This window comes from Cyprinodon variegatus, unplaced genomic scaffold, assembly GCF_000732505.1.
Source record: "Cyprinodon variegatus isolate N-32 unplaced genomic scaffold, C_variegatus-1.0 Scaffold95, whole genome shotgun sequence".
Lineage (NCBI taxonomy): Eukaryota > Metazoa > Chordata > Actinopteri > Cyprinodontiformes > Cyprinodontidae > Cyprinodon > Cyprinodon variegatus.
Window position 1 is genome coordinate 1,297,748 of NW_015150548.1, and position 18,658 is coordinate 1,316,405.

General features: G+C 37.2%; 1 protein-coding gene across 1 annotated transcript in view; it reads left to right on the top strand.

Moving 5' to 3' along the window:
* Positions 1–18,658, top strand: part of LOC107084231 (receptor tyrosine-protein kinase erbB-4-like) — a 367,984-nt gene that overhangs the window by 204,088 nt on the left and 145,238 nt on the right. Inside the window, exons 5-6 of the mRNA XM_015373962.1 lie at positions 9,544–9,678; positions 13,696–13,761. Of these exons, the coding sequence (XP_015229448.1) occupies positions 9,544–9,678; positions 13,696–13,761 (201 nt within the window). The remainder of the gene's footprint in view (positions 1–9,543; positions 9,679–13,695; positions 13,762–18,658) is intronic.

Sequence of the window (18,658 nt, forward strand, 5' to 3'; positions counted from 1 at the left end):
ATATATATATATATATATATATATATATATATATATATATATATATATATATATATATAAATCTATATGAAAACTTCTGATATAAAGTATGGAATCAACAATAATATCAAGTAAATTAACTTTCTAAAAATATTTTTTAAAGGCTAGAATATGGAAACACCTCATCTTGAAGAAATGAGTGGAGTCATTTCTTTTCAAGGATTAGACCATGGCATCTCTAAATAATAATAATAATACAAAATTATATAACCCTTATGCCTATTGCAAAAAAAGAAAAAGCTAAAAGTAAAGGAAAAACTTATCGATTATTTTTTTTAATGTATTAAATAATGTTTTAACTGAACCAAAAAGACATTAATTTAATGTTGCTATGACTGTAAAATCAGTCTGATTGGTGCTTTCTTGCTCTCACCTAAGTGTCAAATAAGACAGAAAAAAGTCACTAGATTTGTTGCTATTAGTGAATGTTTTAGGAAAACTATTCAGTGTTGAACGGAAGATTTTTGGATCATTCATTATTTTGTTCAAGTAGAACAGGAAATGATTCGGTCTGCAGGGGAAATGGAAGCATGCCATATTGAAAAAACGGACTATTTTTTATCAGAAAAAATTTGAAAAAGTATAACCTGTCATGTAGATACATTTTACAGGTTTACAGCAATGTTCCCATTACATTTGGTAATTTTCTTGCAATTCCACCACTAAATAGTCAAAATTTCAAAGTAATTTCCCTTAATACTTCAGAGGTCATGGCAGTTTAATTAACTGAACCATTTTCTCCGTTTCGTCACCGCTATGCCATCGGCTTCTTCTCATGCGAGTCACCATTTTCCAGAGTTGCGGATTTGCTGCGCCTGTATCATGCTCCCTGAAGAGCTTTGCACTCTAAGAAAATGAAAGCAATTTGTTTTCTCCCCCTGCCCCACTTCCACATCTTCTGTCATGCCATCTGACAGCTCTGTGTCCGCGGACATGTAGAGCCCAATAACCTGTTCAATGTAAATTACCGGTCGGAGAACACACAAAACAATCATTCTTTTGGAAAATAAGTTTCCTTCAAGGATCAATTCTGCAATTGAGAAACATTTTTTAGGGCTGTTATACATTTATACACATGTAAAAGACAGTTTTAAGCTCCCTTTAACAGGAAGAAACCTCTAACAGAACAAGGCTCAGTCTGCCAGGGGCCAACTGGGGTTTCAAAGTGACAGAAGGAGACATTGAAGCACTGATCCATAAATACTTCCTATAGTAGAAAAGGTGACAGTAAGTTTGCTCCATAGATTGCTATTCCTGGTAAAGAAAGATGAACTCTGAGTCTTTATGTCTAAACAGATGATAGGTTGAATATACAATAAGCACAGTTCATGCTCAGCCGAAAGCTGTGTGTAGGGGAGAAACAGGAATAAACACAGAAAAAACAGCCCAACTCTATCATCTGCAATTAGGGTTATTCATGTCAGCAGCCCTGCTGACACCTCCGCGGGAAACCTGTCACAACTAAAGAGAAGCAGGCCGAATTAGGCTACTATGATGAAAAAAAAGCAGAGAAAACATAATGTTATGGTAATGTTATATACTGCAGAATTAGAGAATATAGATAGAAAGAAGGAGACGAAAAGTGGTAACCATGTCCTCCAGCAGCCTAAGGCTACAGGAGTATAAATATAGAGATTGCTCTGGATAGCTCAAGGCAGTCTAACTATAAGCTTCACCAAAAAGGAAAGTTTTTAGCCTAGTCTAAAGTAGACAGGGTATCAGCCTCTGGGTGAACATGCAGTGGTGCCCTTGTAGAAACTACATACAAGTTTTGAAACTTGATCAAATTATTTTTTTTTCCTTTTACATAGTTTCTAGCTTTTTTTTTTTCTGCAAACGGCCTTCAGCTGTAACTTGTGTAAATATATTTACAGCATAGATCTATTCACAAACCTTAACTCCTATTTGTGCATGACGTTTTGACTTGCAAAATGGTGAAAATTATGTATTGCTTCACATTAGGATTAAAGAGGAAAATTTTATTTACCACAAATCTATTTTATGAACACATTCCTATCTAAACAGACAAAGCAAAATATCTTAGCCATTTTTTTCTATGGTTTACAAGCAAAACATATTTGTGACTAGAGCCTCCCCATTAATCATTTTATGTAATATTCCCATTATCATGCAGATCAGCTGAGGACAACTAAAAGGCCCTGTTTTATATACAAAACATAAAATTACAAGGTTAGAGTTTTGTTGCTGAGGACTTTCTTGATGTTTTTACTCATTTTCACTCACAAAATCTGGAAGGGAGCATTAAAGTGAACACATTTGTATTTCTTTTCCGTCTCTTGAGTTAAAAAGCAATCCTCATGAAGAATGGACATTAGTGTTTACAAAGGATTGGTCCAAGGTAGAACTAGAGGAATGATGCTAATAAAAAAAAGCAAAGGGTGGATGCTCTGGCTGCTTTCCATTTTAGTTGTGTGAAATTTGACAGACCTGCCCCCAAGACAAGACAATAAGGGTTATAGTGAGAACTTATCAGCTGAGGATGGATCACTATTATAGCCTTATTCATCAGCGTAATTAGGCAGAGGAAGAGATGCAAGACAAGTGGCTACCAGCACTGATGAAAGCTCATCAGCAGGCTTCCTTCAGAGCTGTGGTCACTGATTGGTGCTTTGGCTATCGTTGCCTTGAGACTACTTCAAAATAAGGGACTCTGCTGAGCTGAATGCCTATGAAATGAGCTTAATTGGCTTATAAAGGCCGGCTGGCACGGAAAAATTTTTTTTACTATCGCTAACGGTCTATGTCTCGTTCTGAGAATGTTGTGGTGCAAATTAGTATTTTGAAGTAATCTAATTCTGCAGGTATAACCTTGTTTTTTCGGTATGATGTCTTTGCTTGATCAATTTGAGGTCATGATTATGTCGTCAGGACTTTCTTATTTATATTCTCAGTCTTTTACTTAAAATGTTGACAGTCTTCAACTTAAACACCAATCAACCCCTTTCTTTATCTAAGCTGTGCTGTATAATAGCCCAAAATATTAGATTTAACAAGTGGACCAACATGTCCACTTGGTAATTTTGTATGAAACTTCATTAGAAGTCACTGTTGGAGGAAAAAAACATAAGGAATGGACATGGAGACAGAGGGGGAGGTAAGAAATTGAGATGGGATAAGAATTAAGGGGAACAGAGAAAGAATGAGAAAGGGGGAGAAAGAGGGAGATAAATAGAATAAAATGGAGTGAAAAATAGAACAAACTGTAAAAACAGAATAGCTGTTAAAGTCTTTTAAAGTGTGCTTCCACACCCGCAAGAAATAAGGAGAAAGAGAAGAAAAAAAACACAAAACACACAATACTACAGGAGTATCCCATGGACACACTGAATTACATTAAACATTAAACACGAAACCTATAAAGATAACATAATGTTGTACAGAGCTGTATAATTAAAGTTGCGGCTTGGTATTAATGGATCCAAACACCAGTTTTGTATATGCATAAGTGTACGCTTGTGTATATAATGTTTATAATTTTCCCATAGCAGGAAGATATGTTCAATAGCAGGTGTGAGGGGGCCCAGACCCCACCCAAAGGGCTCAGCACTGACACAGAGGAAACCAAAGCCTTAGATATTCAAAGTTTATTCAAAGGTGAAGGGTCACAGGGATTGCAGACACAGCAGTGGCAAAGACCCAGAGATGGCAAAAGTACTCACTTTCCGTACTTGAGTAAAAGTACAGATACTTGTGTTAAAAAATACTCTGGTAAAAGTGGAAGTACTGATTAAACTTCTTTACTCAAGTAAAAGTAACAAAGTACAGGCTTGTAAATTTACTTAAAGTATAAAAGTAAAAGTAGAAACCACTTTTTTCATGCCGTTGCCTACATTTTAAATGGATGTCTGCCAATAGGACTAGATCTCCGTTGTGTTCATTTTCAATCATCTCGTCGTCCATACTGCTATGCTAACGCCACCGCCACCAAGCTGCAATGATTTGCCGCGAATGAATACCACCGAATCTGTCGATTCATCTTGTAGTGGTGCGTCAAATGCAACGTAGATTCCCATCCAATTAGATTGAATTTGGTATTGATGACGTGAAAAATAATAACGGTAACTCCATTGAAATGATTCAAAACTAAAGTAACGAGCCAATTTTTAAAAATGTAAGGAGTAGAAAGTACAGATATTTGTGTAAAAATGTAAGGAGTAGAAGTAAAAAGTCGCCATAAAAATAAGTAGTAAAGTAAAGTAAAAATATCAGAAAAATCTACTTGAGTACAGTAACGAAGTATTTGTACTTCGTTACTTCCCATCTCTGCAAAGACCCAACCGTGATGAGTAGACAAGAACTCCAAACCCCAGAGGGTCAGTGGCTGAAGCTCCAAGAAGCTGCAGTGATGAGCCCACGGCTTCACAACGCAGACCCAGTTGTGGGCCCTATAACCTAAGGCCAAGGCGAGCACCTACCTCAAACAGATACCCTACAGTGCCTAGGCCTGGAATGAGCGGGGACGCAAAAAAGCACTGAGCCCCACAGAGAGAGAACCATGACCACACCAGACAGAAGAGGTACTGGTCACCTGCAGGGAGCATAAGGAGAGGAGGGAAGAGGCCTCACTAATGTATGGAGCCTTGGATGGTCCAGTAGCGAGGGGAAACAAAGCACTCAACCCGACAAAAAGACAAAAACACATTCACATGCACCCATTCACACAATCCCACCCTCATCTCTTGTCAGAACCCAAACTCAATGAAAATGTTGTATAAAAACTCTCTGCAAATGAATCGATTTAACAATTCCAATAAATTGGCCATATGTTTTAAAGTTCATCAATAACCCCTAACTACCAAGAAAAAGCAAACCTTATAAAGAAGGATATATAAAAGGAAAAAGAAAGTGTCTGCTATTAGTTAACTGGCTGTTAGCTTAATGAAATGACTGTTCTCTTTCTAAAGAACAGTTTTTTGATTTTTTTAGGGGTTTTTTTTTCAATGAGTTTATTAAAGATAGGAAATCTTATGAGACAGACTGTAAGTCAGAAATAATATTGAAGTTTTCCTCAAAAATCCAGGTACTGCAAGAAAAATTTATTGGAAAGCAGATAAGACCTACGAAAACATTGAAATAGTTCTGAGAAACTATTAATGAAAACCATTGTAAAGTGAGTTTAAAGAAAATATGTTTTTTGTTCAAACATCCAACCAATATGAGTTTTAAGTCATTGCAACAGTCGCTTATATTTTGCAGATAATATAGTGATTCTTAATCTCCTAGCAAGCAGCAAAGAGCTTCATTTAATGCAAGTAGATAAAAAAAAATGCAAGTGGTTTTATCTGGATTTTCTGAACATCTTTTGCTTTTAATAGTTTCAAGTACTGACCCAATGATAGTCTGCATCGTGTTTCACTGCATGCTATGAATCATATCTCTGATTCGACCTAAAACCTTAACCTCAGCTCGCCAAGAATATGATTTCTCCATTAGGCTGAGAGAGTTTCTTCCCATGCCAAAAGAGCTGTAGTAAAATGCTACAACCAGAAGCAAACATGACCTGACCATATGGTGGCAGAGCCCTCCGAGGCCTTGTACGCACATGAAACACCATCACAGGGAGCAGAGCGCCTGGTGACACAGAGCATGGAGATTTGTGAGAACGGTTCTTTTTTAATTGATTCAATTGTAGCCTTTTAATCAAAATAATGTATAATTCCTGTTTTTTTTTTTTATTTCATTAAGGTCTATAACACATATAGCCTTATTTTTAATTATTGCAAGAATTTGCAAACAATTAGGATAAATAAATGGGAAGTTGCTTAATAATGCTAACAGAAAAAGGCCACACACTGTCATGAATTGGGATCCTTTTAGTCTTTGATTTACTTTTGTGTATTATTTCCACCTATTTTCATTGTTTTTAGCAAAAACTAAATTGTATTGGTCTTCATGGATGCTAGCAACAAGATTTTTCTCGTTCAAGAGCGAGCATTTATGCTGAATGAGGAATTGAAATCGTCTTTGCGCCTATCTCCAGAGGAAAGAACGTGATCTCTAAAAGGCTATATGAAAATAATGCAATTTGAAGAAATGTAAAAGTTGCATCTGTTAAAAAAAATAGATTAAAAAAAATATAATTATATTATTATTATATATATAATATAACAAAATCTGGAAAAACAAGCTTTTTTATTTTAACTTTCATTTCAGGATTTCATTTTTTTTTTTCCTTTTAAAAAAAAGTTTAATTTGTTTGCAACAATAATGCCTCCTGAATCACATAAAGTTTTTGGAGTTTTTTTTGTACAGTTTGACTGATTTTATTATTTTATTTAATAGAATTGTTTTGTTTTTCATTCAAAGTCAGGCCTTCTCTATATATTAATAATTTTGAGGTATATCAAATTGATATTTAAGAGCAATTTCGTTAAGATATTTGCGGTGAGGAACAAAGCCTCTCCAAGCCCATAACCTGCAACTACGATTCAGAAAATAGTTTCCTTGATGACTTGTGAATTAAAAGGGAAGTGAAAGGGAGGAGGATTCGATGGAGGAGGGTGGTTTCAAGGGTACAGCAAGGGGGACAGTCATCAGTAGCTTCCCTGATCGAAACATAGAGTTATGGATTTGGGGGGGATGGGTGTACTCGAGTGGAGCAGGCAGCCACGGCCTGGTAATGAATGGCCACCTGGTCGAGGCCTGTCAGCCACCATGCTGGAAGAGTTAGTGCCCCTGCTGGGATGGACACTATAGTTGGTAATTTGTCGGCTGGAGTGGAGCCGCTGGCATTTAAAAGAACATTCAGGGGGCAGTGCTGGGCGGCTAACAGAGGGACAGCTCTACATAAAATATCAAAATCGATTATATCTGCCATTACCCAAAAGTCCCAGGTGGAAAAGGTAGTTCTAGTTTGTCATTTTTGACTTTTTCTGCTATTTAGCTTTTTCATTGTCTGGGGAACTTAAAGCCCCTTTACCACTTTTGTTAAGTCAATAATGTCCCAATAACCACAGCCGTCCTTTTTGGAACTGTAACAGAGCAGGTTGTTACACATCCACTAAAACGGCACCCTTTTTAAGCTCAACATATTCAACTCTGAGAGGATATATTATTTACAAACTGTGCTAATTCTTCTGACAAGTGATAACCAATTCCTAAACCTAGGTGAAAAATCTGAGTGAAGTTACTGGACCCTTATGTTTTCTTAGTTAAAAGGGTAATTTATATTTAGAAATGTGAACTATCCATCTAAACATGCATGAAGAGGTATCTACTGGAAAATAGTGTATTTAATGATTGATCCATTGAGAAAAAAAGGTCAAGTAAATAATAATACCTTATTCATCGCTTTTCTACCTTCATCTTTCATGTGTAAAGTGAAACTTCTCAGTGAACGGCTTTCTTACAGAAGGTGGACATTAAGCAGGTGTCAGGACCCTCCGTTGACTCCCTGCACTCCGAAACTCAAGCCACCATAAATCCCCGTTCTGCGCCACAAAAGCCCCCCGAGCGCATCTTGCTGAGTCTGTATTTCCACCTAAACTAAAACATTATTCACAAACTTCAAGGCTTTATGGGGCTTTTTGCCACATAAAGAGCGGCAGTTACCGTGTGGTTTGGAGTTTATTTCCTTCTGAATGACCATGGAGCACCATATCCATCACCGCGCATCCACCATTCACTAATGTGCCTGCACCTCTGCACCTTTGCACAACAGTGAGTTGTGAGAACTGCTGGCGAGTTCCCTGCTATAGTACGAAGGTGACTTCAGGGCAACCGTGCTATTAAAAGAAAAACAAAATAACTTCTAGATGCATCTCCCCAAACTTTATCTAGTTCTTTCAGAACTATTTCTAAGAACATCCTTTGCATTATTTGAACAAAACACAACTTATGAATCACCAAGAGCTTTTATGGGTGTAAACACCCCCCCTGTGATAAATGGTCCATTGTGACGGGAACATGATTACATGAAGCTTCGGCTGTAGGCCATTCAGCAGGCAGACGAAGCGCCATGTCACCTCTAAAGAGGGCTGTGAATGAATGTCCCTGTCTCCACCAAGGCCCACTTCCTTAATCAGGGTGTCGGATGGTAATGATTAGCTTCCTGCGTGCGGGCTTCCAGAGCTGCAGAGGCATCCGCATAATTCATATGCTGTTAATAATCTGCCTGGAGAGACAATGCCCTTTCTTTTTATTTTCAAGCTTATCCATCCTTAATCTGAGCCACATTCCAAGTTATTTGAAATTAAATTTCATTTATTATGAAAAGTGCTTTCCTGGAATAAGGCCGTGACTCATATTCGAGGATACAGGGATGCAAGGTGATTGCATCTAAATCCCCCCACCCACCCCCTCATGAGGTTTAACAATGCATTCAGCTGCAGTCGCAGAGAAAAAAAAAAAGAGAGGCTCCGACAGTGTCTCCGCTGCCTTAGGTCACGGCTCGGGAGGGAGGTGGATTACAGCAGCATCATTAAACTCACTGTCTGTGTCCAAAGCCTGGATTAGTAACACAGAAAGGGATTAGGTTTTATTATCCTACTCTGGCATCTGTTAAGGCCCCTGGTCCTTGAGAAAAACATATTTCCACTTTTTAAGCCTACTCTATATGAGTTGTGTCTTTGCTTACCTTTGACAATGACATGGTCAAGATTTCTCAAGAGGTTGATGCTCACTACCTGGACCAGGGATGTTAATCTCAAGTCCCTAAGGGCCTGCAAAGATTAGACATCTCTCTGGCTTGATTACTCCTGATTTGACGTCAAGGTCTTGAACCAAATGCCTCAAATTTTACCTCCTACCTCCTGTTCTAGCTCCTATACCCTCACCTTTTGTGGAGTCAATGGTTAGAACACTATCCAAGGCATGACAGTACCTTGGAAAGTGTTTTCAAGAGTCTCAAGATCCCTGGTCTGAAGGTTTAAAGAGAGTAGTGAGATATACCTTTCACAACCTTGCACAAATGCTCACAAGCCACCAAGAGTTGGCCAAATGCACACCAGTCCAATAAGTGTATTGCTTGGTTGTACCAATAAAAAAACAAACAAAAAGAAAATGTAAAAGAGGTTCAACCTGTATGAAGGACTGGTCCCTGTTTAAAGGAACAAAAATTACATATATTTGTTGATTCAAGTTCATTAAATACTTGGGAGAGAGCTACAGAAGATAGGAAATCTGCAACTAACTGAGATTACTGAAAATCTACGGTATAATTTATAAATTACAGAATGAAATTCTCCTAAAAGCTTTGTTGTCAAGTTTGCATATTTATTAGCCTTTTTATTTGAACAACCCCTGCCTGTGGACGTGGCATTGAGTTACTGTGAACATTTGTCAATAGCATTTACCTTCATGCTCAGACACGCATTAAGGGAATGCCGTACTTCGAGACAAAAGAACCATAAGATTTAACCTTGAAGTATTGATTTCCTGCCACAGCATACATGTACAATGAATCCACCATAAATCCATCAAACTCTGGTGATTTTTTAATTTTTTCCCCTCTGTCTTTTTTGTATCTTTCCTTTCGTGGTGCAGAGATACTGAACGGGGGCGTCTACGTTGACCAGAACAAGTTCCTGTGCCACGCCGACACCATTCACTGGCGCGACATTATCAAGAACCCCCAGGCAGAGCTGCTTGTGGTTCCGTCCAACAACAGCAACAATGGATGTGAGTAAAGTCCAAAAGCTTTTAAGTAAAATTATTATTTATCCAGAATATCCCCCCTAGTATTCACAGAGACACGGGCACAGACATTCATATTCCCTTTATTTCATTCTGTATTCCTGGTGGGGATTTGGGAGCGACATCACTTAGTGTTAGATCAACATTTGAACTTCTTATTGTAGTTATACCAGAGTTTCAGCTTTGCAGCAAGGCCCATTTGCTCTTTATACATCACAATAAAGCTAACAGCTGGCTTGAAGGGCCCATTTCCCTCTTTTCAGTGGTCATTTTAGGTCAGATGAGCTGGTGGGTAAAGACAAACTCTTGGAAACCTTTTTTTTCCTGTCTAAAGATAAATCTTTGGGTAAATTAACAACATACCTAATGGAACTATCTGAAGACTTTTATATGAGCAACGAGGTTAGCTTGGATAGCTTTGGCATGAATTGGTGGAGACTGAAAGAAATGCATACGGCCCTGGAATTAGAAGTCAAATTGGCAGCTGGGTAGTGCTATTCAAGCATTGGGACTTCTGTTGCAGCTAGAGTTCTGTCAGTTTGGTAACGTGTAGAAAACTGGTGTTAATACAATTTAAACAAATGGTGTTCTCCATCGACCTGTAAGGGGTTGAAAAGCCTTTTCATAATCATTAGTGTTCTATTGTTTCACTCCACAGAGAATATTCTTGAGTGGGAAACATTAAGGAAAACTACCAATATTTTAATGATTGGATGTCCCAGCTAATTTATCCAAAAATGAGGCCAAAATATAGAATAGAATAGAATAGAATAGAATAGAATAGAATAGAATAGAATAGAATAGAATAGAAAATCCATTTATTGTCCCACAAGGGGGAATTTCTGGTGTTTACATCAGCACCAAGATTATTAAAAAATGGTCAAGCAAATGTGGACCTTAGAAAAATGTATAAGAATAACATACAAGTGAAGAGTAAAAAAAATTATTATAATAATGAAATAATGTACTGTAAAGTGTTTTAACAATATAAAACTGTGCACCTGGAGAATAAATAATCAATATGCAGCTATGGACATTTTAACAGTAACGGATATTTTAAAAATAGCAGCAACATCAGAGATGTTCAAAATGACAGCAGCATGTTATGTAACTGACTAAGGGAGAAACTGTGCAAAATCTGCATGAATGTAACAACTTATTGAGGTTGTTGGGAACAGTGGTGGTTATAAAGTCTTACAGCTGCTGGGAGGAAGGATCTGTGATAACGCTCCCTGGTGCATTTAGGGAGCAGCAGTCTGTCACTGAAGGAGCTCTCAAGTTCTGCAACAGCTTCATTCAGGAGGTGGGAAACATTATCCAACAGAGATCCTTTCAGAGGACATCCAATCATAGAGCTGGTCTTCCTGATCAGCTTATTCAGCAACTTTCTGTCAGCTGCAGAGAGTGGAACATGCTTAAGGATGCAGAGAAACTCTCATATCCTCTAGGCATGTATCCCAATTCAGAGGTTTATCCAACCCACACAGATCCTTCAAAGACCTCAAACCAACAAAGGCTGAAAGTGACCAGCTGTGAATTGGGATGGTCTTGCCTTCAGCAGCCGCTCTTGCCCCCATCTCAGCATAACTCATCAATGACAAAAGCTAATGTTATATATCTGTTTAACAGCAGAGATGTTTAAAGTATTTTGGTTTATAACTCAAGCAGAAGTATAGATCCTACTGTTTAAAAACACCTTTGTACAAGTTAGAATATCAACGTAAACTTTTTACTAAGTAAAAGTATCTTTATTTAAAAGTACTTTAAGTATAAAAGTAAAAGTAATGTTAAGACAGATGATTTAAACCTTATACTTGTTACTGCACTACCTTATTAAAGGAACATTAAAGGAATCTACAATTCTGGATGATAACTTTTTCATACTTAATTGCATTTATTCAATAACTAATGGTAACAAGGTCAAATTTAACTTTGCATAATCTTAAAAAAAATTAATTATTTATTTATTTATTTATTTTGGTATGTGGCAAACAAGACGTTGGTGCAGTACCAAGTCCAACCTATAAGAATTCAATTGTCTGGATAAAACAAATCATTTTAATGTTTTTTTTAATACAAAAGGGCTGAACAAAATGAGCTTAAATGAAACCAAACTATGGAGTTATATTATTAAAATGTTAGGAGTAGAAAGTAGAGATTATTGCAAAAACATGTAAGGAGTAGTAGTATAAAGAAAAACACAGGTTTTTTTCAAAAAAAAAAAAAAAAAACGTACTCGAGTAAAGCCAAAATTTCGAGAAAATATAGAATGTAATCAGTTATATGTACTTTGTTACTTGAGACCTGTGACTTCCACCTAGCAGTTTAATGATCTAGTAGATTAATATTAAACCAAGTGCTTTCCCCAGGAAAGGTAGAGAAAAGCCCCTATCGGCTGATGGCTGCCAAGTTAGTTCTCAATGACCATTATCTGCACACATTTGCACCAAAACTTTGGTGCATATGTTTTTTTTTTTTGTACAAATGACCATTTTAACTGCACAAACCTGGACTAACAAGGCACTAGCTTCTCATTCTATTTGCTGATGGTTTTTTTCTGCCTTGGGAGGCATCTGAAATCCTCCTATTTACAATCTACAGTGTAAACACTGAAACACTGTGCACAGCGATGAACTCCCTGCGGTGGTTGTGCAAATTACCGCGGAAATGGTGCTCAGTGAATACAAATTCGGGAGGATGCTTGAATTGGAACAGACTTCAGGTGACGTTATTGGACTACAGAGATAATTTGGGACACCCCATGACTCAGAGCCCTAATTGTTACAGTTAATAACTAGGAAAAAAGGTAAATAAGTGTGAACTGCTCGACAGGCTTAAAGATAAGAGGTAGTTGCCAACCTACCAAGGAAAAATAGGTTGAAAAGACATTGAAACGACAACATGATTTACATCCAAAACAATATCTACATTTGGTTGAAAAGTGAAACGCTGTAATTTTTTTAATTGTTGAAAACTGTGTTTTCAACGTCTATTATTAGACTAAAGTGGGACAAAATCAGACACACCGAACAAAGCCCAATTTTCAACAACTAATTCTGGACTAGATTTAGCCTAAAAATCAAAGTTTAGATGACATCCGTTGTTTGGAGGGAAGGGCTTTCAAACTGAATGATCATGAAATCTGGATTAATAGATTACTTGTTGGTTTAAAGCAAACATCCGAATCATGAATAATGTCAGATTCTGGATCCTTTATTAAATCCCCAACTTAACAGTGACAATTGAGCTTTTGCTTTATATTACATTAACATTAGAATTACGAGAAAGATACACTTGCAACATCCTTAAATATATTCCATGAGCTTAATTATGCTTTCATAGTAATTATAAAAAATAAAAAAAAATAAAAAAAAAACATAGCTTGTGAAAAGACCTCTGGAAAAAGCAGAGCACATAAAAACATAGAAAAACATTTTAGGAATGATCTTTATGTCCGAAATGTGTGAAACATTGTTATGTTGCTGATTAGACAATGCTGATGGGAAGGATGGTGATAAAAGAACCAAAGCATTGAGGAGGTGGGCCAACAAAAAAATGACAAGAGAGTGTGTGGGTGTTAAGGTTGCCAAATTGGAGCCTGTTCCCAAGATGTAGCCAGTATTTAACATTAAGGACCCCATGGTGGGAGTGGTTGAAAGGCTGGGTGACAATTGGCTGCGTTGTTCCACTCACTCTGTAATTAACCCATAGTCAATTAAGTCTCAATGATGGGCCACAGGCAGATGAGGGCTGTGAGCGCTCTGTCAGATCCCACTTTCCATGTGACAGAAAAAGAGTAGAGGGCCTGTTTTTCACGCATGTGTTTGTCCCCGACCAAAGCAGCCTATTGTCTCATCAAGCTGAAGAGTTTCGATAAATCTGTCACTGGAAAGTTTCGGCACTCCGTGTTGAAAAATAACTTGCCTTAAATTTGTTGTTCAAAGAGAATCTGTCTGATCCACGGCTCCAATTTGTTGTTTTGTTTTGTTTTTTTTTCTACAGGCAGACGATGCCATCGCTCCTGTAACGGACGCTGCTGGGGTCCCCAGGAAAGCCAATGTCAAACATGTGAGTATGAAGTTTATTTCACCCTCTACCCTGGATACCTCTCAAATTTGTTCTGCTTTGTCTTTCCAGTAGCTTTTGGTAGGTTTCAGTCAACCAGATAATACTTGATATACAGTGATGAAATATACAAAGACTTCTCCAGGCTTTTCTAAAGTCTCTCAAAAGTGTTGATTTAGACTTTATCTGCGTTTCAATTATTCTCTGTCCAGCGCTTGTGCCAGACTATGCAGTGGGTCCAACAAAAGGCCTTTCTAGGTGGGTGTCTGGGACCATGACATTTCCATTGTGTAGTTAAAAAAAGTTGGACATGAAAGGAAAGGTTGAGTTGAAATTGTCTACAGTTGGAAAAAATTTGTCTTTTCAGGCAGCCGGTGCTAAAATACATATTTCAGGTGTTACCATTGGTATTTCCCATATATATTACCAAAGCAAAAAGGATGAAATGTGGTTTATTCCCAAATATGAGTTAATACAAGGTGTCTACAATGACTTGCCTCTGAGAGCATGTACCTTACCCTCATTGGAGAAGAAATCTAAAGGATTTAAATATCATTTTATCTTATTCCAAAACTTAAGGCCCAGTGAATAAACAAATCCATGGCCTTAAAACCTCAACATATATGGCCCTGTTGATTATGCCCCTAACACAAACCAGTCTTCAGATTGGCCCGGACATGCTTTAAACAGGGCGACACGCCTGGCATTGCAGGATCTAAGTAGTAGTTTCTTTCCAGGCTGGCTATATGCTGGACCAAGAGGGGGTGGTACCCCTTCAAATAAATGCCTTGCCCCCTCAAATCAAACCTGCCAAAGTAACTGAATATCACTCAGGTTCTGCTGCACATTGCGCTACATGGGCTCTGATCTTTTCCTGTCTGTCTGCAGCCCAAACCCCTACCCTACCCCACTCTTTCTAGTAATGACCAATCAGTGTGTAAGTAGCATGACTAGCAAATAGTGTCATATTTCTCCCTCAAATGACAGAAAAAGAAGAATCAGTAAATTTTGAGGAAGTAGAAAAGCTCCATGAAATTCAATATAGTGATATGTTGTGAGACATTTTATTAATAGCGAAGTATAAAAAGAGATGCAAATATAGCATAAAATATAGCATCTGAGAATGCTTTGCTGTTCATCTCCCAATGTGATCCTTTTACTAGAAGAGTTTCTCAATCATATAAGTACAGAGAGACCTGAGTGACAGGTGGATAATAGACTAATGTCGCAATACACTGTACAAGTTTTTGCCTTTTCAAGCCGATTCTTCAGCCCAATTTTTTGGATTGGGCAGAGTTTCAGCTTCATTGTGTAGTATACAGAGGCCAATCAGAGGCGATTAACCACTCAGGACCACCTCCCAATCGGGAATTATAAGGTTGGGGAAAAAAATCAAACATGTTGGAAATGCGGTAGGCCTTTATGAGGTGTTTATGAGCAAATGCTGCTATTGAAGCAGAGCTACGAGCGTTTAGGAGCTGATTTACCAGAATCTTGCACACTGCGCATGTGCAAACAAGGGAAGACTACTTCTTCTTCTTCCATATTGACGAGTCCAACCAGTGCAATCTTTTGTTGCTGAGTCGACGTGTGGTTTTTTGACGTACAGTGTGAGCAGTTAGATCTCATCAGAGCATTGGGTTGTACAGTGTAAACACATACACTATGAGCTGGGAACTGTTAAATCCTGCAGTTCGTTGTACAGTTAGAGCTGTAGCTGTGTACAATGTATGCCTGCTGTAAGCAACAATAATGTGTTGTTTTTTTTCTGGTTTTTATGCTGTTTGAAAAATCATTACAGCAGCTTTTACTAAGCTTTCCCCTCTCAGGATTTAGTAGTTCTTAAAGTCTCTACATTAATTTTCTCCTCAGTAATTTCATCAACTATGTAACTGATTTGTGGAATAAAATTTTTAAACAAAACACCCAAACGAACAAAGAAAAACAGAAAAAATTTGTGTTTTTGTTATATTTTATTTCACTTTTCAGTTGTTATTTTTACTAGGCTCAAGATCCTTTAAAATGAATATAGGCCATCCACTAAGATAAATGTTAAGTTGGTTCTTCAATATTATTATTTATCATCATTTTCAGTTTCCCGCCTTAAAGGATTGCCAACTTCTTGTGGTTATGGGTGTGTGTGCGTCAATAACCTAAAGAACTATGCAGACGCTTTAGTTTAAGTGTGACACCAAAGTTTGGGAGGTCTTAGTGCACAGAGGCATTTTTGTGGTGTTGGACACAGTGTTTTTCTTTGTCTTTCAACATTCCTCTTGCGGAGGTTTGAAGGAGGACAGCAGTAGATCAGAGACACCTGCGGGGCAGAGTGCAAAAATTGGCCAGAGGCAACAAAAACTGGCCGGTGTCTATAATGGATATAAGGGCGGACGATGAAAAGCATTTTGACGGATCAATTAAAACTACTTTTTTCAAAGCCACCTAAAAACATCTTGAGAGCGTTTGTAAAAAAATGTTCTCTATATTCTATTTTGATTGAAAAACCATTTGTCTCAGCTGCATCCTTTCTACCTAGCTCACAATCACAACCGGTCCATGTTTGGTTACTGCAATGCAATGTTACAGAAAATTTCAGATTTTTCAACTTCCGTGGTCACCAATTCACTCTCACTGTATGGTGCCGCACAGTGAGAGGGAAGCAATGGAATTTACTGCTGCCTGGGCGGTTTGGATAGCGAAACTCTGTAAATCCACTGCCCATTTCACATTTCAATTCAATTTCAATTCAGGTTATTCATATAGCGCCAATTAATAACACATTGCATCTCAAGGCACTTTAAAGTTCACCACGAACTTTACATTTCACCACAGACACTGCATTCAGTGTGGATGGACCATAAGACACAACCTTTGAAAATAAGTCATACAATACATAAATTCATTGACATATGCATTATATTAGTTCAGTTTTGTGTGGTAAATACATTGCATTGGTTTTTTAACTCATTCTAAACTTTACCAGCAGAAGTACTATTTTAAGACTTGTGTAGAGTCATAGTTTTAAAAGGTATAGAAGGTACATAATTGTGTTTTTTTACTATTTTAATTCTACTTGGATGTAAACTACGTTGTGGCAGCTGTGGTTGTTTTAAAAGGCTTTATAAATAAAGTTGAGTTGAGTGTAATGATGCTTCAATAAATAAATTGTAGATATAACTATTTGACTTTACTTTTATTTATTTAATTTTTCAAATTAAATTCACATCAGTCATGACAGTTTCTAAATGTTAAATTTTATATTTAGCAGCATAGTAATGCTAAGGACGCTGTGTTCGTCAAAGTTGGACAAATGCATAACTTGCTCTAAATCTGTTTTATCTTCATATAGACAAGAAAAATATACGACATTATTCTCTCTGGCTCTGGTTTCAAAATCCGTTTTCAAAAGTTAACTCAGAATAAAAGAAAGATCTATTTTAGTCATTTGTTGCTGCCGTTGCTACATTATTAAAAGCTGATGATTTAATAAACTGTCTCTCTAGCAATAAACAGGCAGAATATTCTAGAAAGCAGATCAGAGAAACTAGACGAGTGTTAGCTGTTTCTACGGTTACGTAATGCTGCTTTTTAGACAGATCCTTTCCTGTTTTTACACAGACTACTAAACCACAGAGGCTTGTTGTTGTTTCACTTCGTCATCATTATGTTCACAGCTTAGCATGGAGGGAGCCCAGCAGTTTTTAATGCCCAACCCGCAGACCCTGCTGATTGTTGGCTGTTATGTTCTCTCTAGTGGGTAGAAAACTGCTTCTTTAGCTCTTGTCGAGGAAATGTAATGCTAAAGATACAAAGCAAAAAGAATATATAAAAATACTTTTTAACTAGATTTAATAAGCCAATTTCTTTGAAGGAATAAACTATTGATTTATTCCCTTGTGGAGTGCACCCTTCTAGGGAGGTTTGACTATTAAAACTTCAGGGTTTGACCTTTCGGGTGAAATTCATGGGATCCAAAGAAATGTTTGATGCCTTCAGGAAGATAAATTTTGTTTGCACCTTCTAAGATATTTAAATAAGAAAAAAATATATTCTACAAGTGACAGATGGTCAAAGCAACGTTCAATGCTGTTACATCCTGAATGCAGACCACACAATGCTAAAAGAAGTCTCCAAAAACACTAAAATGTTCTCCAAGGACCTACTGCAGGCTTTCCCAGGTTAGTGAGACATAAAAATGCTTGTATGATGGTCTAATTAGTTTTACTGTCATTGGAGAAGAACAAGAACATTCTAAGGGAAAACATCATGAAGGTCAGACTAAAACTTTTCATGCTTAAAGACCTAGACTTGTGGAGTCATTCTATTCGGGCAATAGGTCTGGCTAATATAGACCAAAAATTACACAGATATGTGTTTTCTTTTTAATACAGTAATTATGAAACTTTGTCTCAAATGTCTTTTTAACAAACAGCTGCAGACAAACACGACAATTGGCTGGAAAAATAGTCTAGTAGTATACATGTAGAAAACAATTGTTGGTACACTTTTTTAATAAACGGGTAGTTCAAAAAGAATCTTGAAATTTGAAAATAAGATTTTAGAATACAGCAAAGTCACTTTCAAAACCTTTCTTTAGAACATGTGGTTTTCAAATTTCTTCTCTAAATTGCTTTTTTTCCCAGATTCTTTTGACAAAAAAAAGTGTTCTTTGTTTGCAAGTAACGGAGCAAAATTCACAATTTACACAATCTATATAGGTTGTGATCTTTGTGAAATAAATCATAACATCTCTAGAAGTTTATATACACTCACCGGCCACTTTATTAGGTACAACTGCTCGTTAACACTTAATTTCTAAGAAGCCAATCACATGTCGGCAACTCAGTGCATTTAGGCATGTAGACATGGTCAAGACAATCTCCTGCAGTTCAAACCGAGCATC